Below are 4,874 nucleotides of genomic sequence, written 5' to 3'. Positions count from 1 at the left end.
CCCATAATCTCAGGCTGTTGATACCTGAATGTGTTTTCCAGTGACTTGGACCATGGTCCTCTAATCTTCTTCTGTTTTTAATGCATGGTTATCAAAATGCATATTCAGTATATGCTTTGAGGCACATGAAATACACATTCAAAATGCAATATTCATTACCAAAAGGAAAAGGTTTAGTCGAATGCATCCTACAAATAACGACAGTGTTCCTCTTTTATCTCTTTCCAGCACCAGTGCGGCTTCATTGTGAAATCCAGGTGCAGTCCTGAAGTCACTCTGTCTTCGGTTACTACAGAAAGGCAGTCTATTAACTAAAGCCCAAGAATGGAGTACATGTCTTCCATTAACCATTTATTAAGTCAACAAGTTAAGTAATGACTACATTTTTTTCTAATATGCCTGCAGTGTGATGCATTTAGCAGTATTATTCCTTGGGCAGATGTGTCTTTTCAGAGTCTTCTCTCTTTCCTATGAACACAGGATTTCTTCTTAATTGTATGCTTGGGAGCTGCAACTGCTTCACAAGGTGCTTCTGAGCACACACTGAGATCCCTCTATCCTGAGAGCTGAGTGACATGAAAACCACAACATCATCAAGACTGGGAGCAGTCAGCTCCCCACATCAAGCACCCAATTAGCTGTTATTCTTTGGCAAAATATGCTCAGCAGCTGATCCAGTCATCCTCAGCGCTTTGATTTCAGAAGCTTTAGAAATACCTGGGAGTTACTTGAAATGTGGCAGTATTCGAAATACAAAAGATAAGGAAGAAGCATTTCACAGCCAGGCAGCAAACTGTAGAATTTGACGGCAAAGACATTGAAGGTTATATCAAATTCCCTCCACGTCAGTGTTTTGAATAACTAAGCACGTTAGCCAGTTTTTTGCTCAGCACTTCGCTTTATCAATAAAAAGGAGCATTCACAAAGAATCAATATCTAAAGCACATCGAGCAACTGCTACACTTTTATGATTTCCTCGATGCTGAGTGTGAACAAAGGAAACCTCACCACAACACTTTTGAAAGGCACCAATGAACGCTGACAACCAAATTGATACCATTTTTTTCCTTATAAAAAGTATAATGAGCTCTTGGGTCACCTTCAAAATATGGTTACGTTCTTTCCCTGGAGTAGAATTACTGTAGGATCAAGTGACTGAAAAGGCGAGGAGAGGCAATAAAATGATTGCTCAGCAGGACAAGTGTGGCGCTGCCGTCCGCCTGCGCCCCCGCCCACAGCAAGGTCATGGAAATTCAGCGCGAGCCCGAGCGGTTCTCCAGCCGCAGCCCCTGGCCGGCATGATCCTGGCACTTGCCGGTGTTTGTCTGACAGCTGCGCGCGCTGCGGCCAAAGCTGCAGTCAGTGACCTGCCCAGTTCTGCAGAGGAAGGCTCGCCCTACGATTTCCCACTGATTCAGGAGGTCAAGTAAGAATTCCACCCTTGTCTTTAAATAGTCTTGGCTCCAACAAGCTAATGTGGGGGAGGATTTGGGAGTGCACCTGTGTGTGCCTGGCAGGGACACGCAGGCCTCCAGTTGCTGCTGGGGGGGACTGCGCTAGCTGCCTGCAAGTGACACCGGTACTGTCTGCGAGCAAGGGTTCAACAGAGGAGCTCACGCACAAATGTGCTGATGGACTGTGGTATCTGATGATAACAGCAGGAATTGGCTTCATTCTGTTATGATGGGAAAATTGACTCTGGGGTCTGTTGGGAAAAACCACTTGCTCCTATGAATGAGTTATATGGACCCCTTTAGAGCAGCTCTTTAAAAAGTGAGTTTCTGCAGTAAATTTGCCTATGCTCTGAACTTGAGAATGAGCTACTCACTGCCTCAGCTGCTCTTTCTGAGAGGGGCGAGGGAATGAGCAGGGGGGAATTAGGATTCAGTTGCTGCAATGAATGAAGGGTTTGACGGGTCCATCCCAACTGTGTTCTTTGCTTACTGTTCTTTGGTTACTGACACTCGGGCTCAGTCAAGTCCACACCATACAGCGTGTTGTTCTTTGCTTCTGTGTCTCCGTAGCAGAAATCACAACTTGCTGCACACGTGGGTCTGTCCCCTTCACTAAGCTGTGAGCTCCTGGGAGAAGGAGCAGGCTGTGGTTCCTCCTGGTCCCAGCCCAGTGCCCGGACTAGAGAAGGTGCTACGAAATATAAGTTTAGTGGAACTGAACTAAGAGAATTAAGAAGAAGTTATACAAGCCTTGATATTGTTTACTATAATTCTGTAGATCCCTGACCTGAAGGTACTGAGTTTTCTTCACTGTCATCTTTTCATTCTAATTCTTTGAAGAAATATTAATGTATTTGGGCTCTTGGCTGCTACCCCAGCAATCAGGTCCAACGATCTTTGGTGTGGGAACACTGTCATCGCTTGTCCTGGTGTTTAGTAGAGACAGGGTCTCATTCTTGCTCAGGCTGGTTTGGAACTCTTGACCTTGAGCGATCCTTCCACCCCGACCTGCCACCCAGAGTGCTAGGATTACAGGCATGAGTCACCGCACCCAGCCCTTCTCTGAATTTTGAAATGGTAATTACTTTTTGTGTGGCTTGTCTAGGCCTTACCTCTTCTTCCCTGCCTCTGGGACATTTTTGGCCAAATTATCCCAGTTAGTAGCTTATCTATGAGAGGGCAGTTATAGTAAACGAGAAGAAGTAGCATAAGAATGTGATCTTTTCTAGCAAAGAGGTTCGGGGATGTGCCGATGGGTGGAGAGGACTGGAAGGAAGGTCGAAACTACACATTAACATTGGTTCATGTTTATTATCTGAACGCCATCATGCTACCTCTGTTACTCACCACCAGACATCAACATGAGCAGTGTATTACTGAGAGAAAAAATTCTATGATCGTTCCCCCAGAGCTCCAGGGGAAAGCACTGCCTGTTTTGGTCGTTGGCGACAGAGCACAGCTCTGGCTTGCTTTTTGGTCCCAAATAATGCTTGTTTGAGGAACACGTCTTGCTGCTGCCACCTGGCCACCGGTTGCCAGTACAAGGTAGAAACCATCTGAAACCAGGTGGTTCCAACACCTCACACCATGCTTGGCACACAGTACACACTTAGCAAATACTAGACTTTTGAATTACATTGAATTCAGACCTGCTGTCCACTCCTCCGAGAGCTGGGTCTCGCTACTTCTCAGAAGACTCAGAGCAGTTAGTTCTCCTTGGAGAAAAACCAAAGGCAGGTTTGAATTTATGTATAGCATGAGATGAACATGTGACATTATCCTGGAGGTTACTAGGAGCATACAAAGTTAAGGCAAACACCTGCCTAGGATAAAGGTTCCACAACGACTTAGCAAACATTAACAAGAGCACTGACAGACACTAACGGCAAGAGTAGAAAGTTTAGACGAGAGAAGTACCCCAGTTGACAGTCCAGGGAGCTGGCTCCCGTCCGTGCCTGCGGTGCCCGCGTCAGTTGTGTTTTTTGTCCTTCAAGTAGCTGAAGAGCATCTCCAGGCCCCCCTCCACCAGCTCCGGCAGGGGCTTGGCCAGAGGGTTGTGGGAAATGTGCAGCCCTTTGTCCATGGGGTTCCACGCGATCTTGGCCAGTCCGCGCAGCAGGTACAGCTCGTCCGGCAGGGTCTGGATGTCGTTGTTGTTCAAGTTCAGCAGCTCCAGGCTCGTGAGGAGGCAGAGCGACCTGGGGAAGGAGTGGATGTTGTTGCTCTCCGCGATGAAGATCTGCAGGCTGGCCAGGCACTGGATGCTCTCGGCGATGTTTTCCAGGCGATTGGAGCCCACGTGCAAGAAATCCAGCTCCTTCAGCGAGAACACACAGATGGGGATGTGAGCGAAATAGTTGTTGCTGACGTTCAGCTTCCTCAGCCTGGAAAGGTCTGCGAAGCTGGCGGGCAGCTGGGACAGGCAGTTGTGCGACAAGCTCAGCACTTCCAGGCTCCTGCACAAGCTCAGCTCGGCCGGCACCTCGGCCAGGCAGTTCATGTTGAGGAACAGGACCTTGAGGCTCTGCAGGAGGCTGAGCTCCCGGGGCAGGCTCCTCAGGTGGTTCCCGCACAAGTTCAGGACCACGATCCGCGTCAGTTTCCCCACCTCGGGAGGGAGGACCCGGAGCTGATTGTGAGACAGATTGAGTTTCTGGACCTCAGACAAGCCCCACAGAAAGTCGGGGATGTCTGTCATTCCTTTGGTGACCAGGCTGAAGCTGACGTGGCGCATGCCCCGCTTCAGCAGAGACCGAGGGTCCCTTCCCGAGAGCAGGGTGTCGTCCCACGGAGAAAACTTCTGTCTCCTCCCCAGGAGCAGCATCCTCTTGGAGCCCTTGTCCCTGGAGCTGGCCCGTGACTGCCTGGCCCCCATAGCGCCTTCCCTCCCGGGCGCTCCCCTCGGCCACCTCCGAGGCGGGGATTTCGTCCTGCCCGGGCTGTGGCAGGCAGGACGCGCGTGCAGAGAGAACAGAGTTGTGGCCGGGAGATCCCAGCGTGGAGAGAGCTAGCAGCAGAGTCTCGGCCCGGCCTCGCAGGTGTCCCAGGCGGGCTCCTGGGTGGCTGCAGAAGCTGCGCTTGTCGCTTGTCCCTGAGGATGGGTTTAGGTGGTTTCTTTCCGAGCAGCCGGGCTGTAATGATATACTCTCCCTGAGGCTGCAGAACAGAACTGCTCGGTTCCCTCTGAATGCCACAAGGCAGCTGTCACTGTCATTCTGCCTGAGTTTTATTGACCTGGTATGTGCAAACAGGTCACAGGGAGGCTGCATATAACTTTACCCTCTCAGCTTTTCTTGGGTATCACAGTTGAGCAGGGTGATTAACGAGCCCATCTCTAAAAAGAAGTAAAGTGGAAAAATAAAGCCGGCCACACAAACACCGCTCTGTCTGCATAATCGCCGGAACTCAGCCGGACAACTT

The 4,874-nt window shown here is 49.8% G+C and overlaps 1 protein-coding gene across 1 annotated transcript; it reads right to left on the bottom strand.

Annotated features, from left to right (window-relative positions):
- Positions 1-2,901: 2,901 nt before the first annotated feature.
- Positions 2,902-4,396, bottom strand: LRRC30 (leucine rich repeat containing 30). Its single transcript, XM_012745949.2, has one exon. It carries the CDS (start codon positions 4,327-4,329, stop codon positions 3,424-3,426), a length of 906 nt encoding a protein of 301 aa, XP_012601403.1. The 5' UTR covers positions 4,330-4,396; the 3' UTR covers positions 2,902-3,423.
- Positions 4,397-4,874: the final 478 nt, after the last annotated feature.

This window comes from Microcebus murinus, chromosome 17, assembly GCF_040939455.1.
Source record: "Microcebus murinus isolate Inina chromosome 17, M.murinus_Inina_mat1.0, whole genome shotgun sequence".
Classification (NCBI taxonomy): domain Eukaryota; kingdom Metazoa; phylum Chordata; class Mammalia; order Primates; family Cheirogaleidae; genus Microcebus; species Microcebus murinus.
Note: the sequence above shows the minus strand (reverse complement) of the source record. Positions and strands in the feature narration are given on the sequence as shown.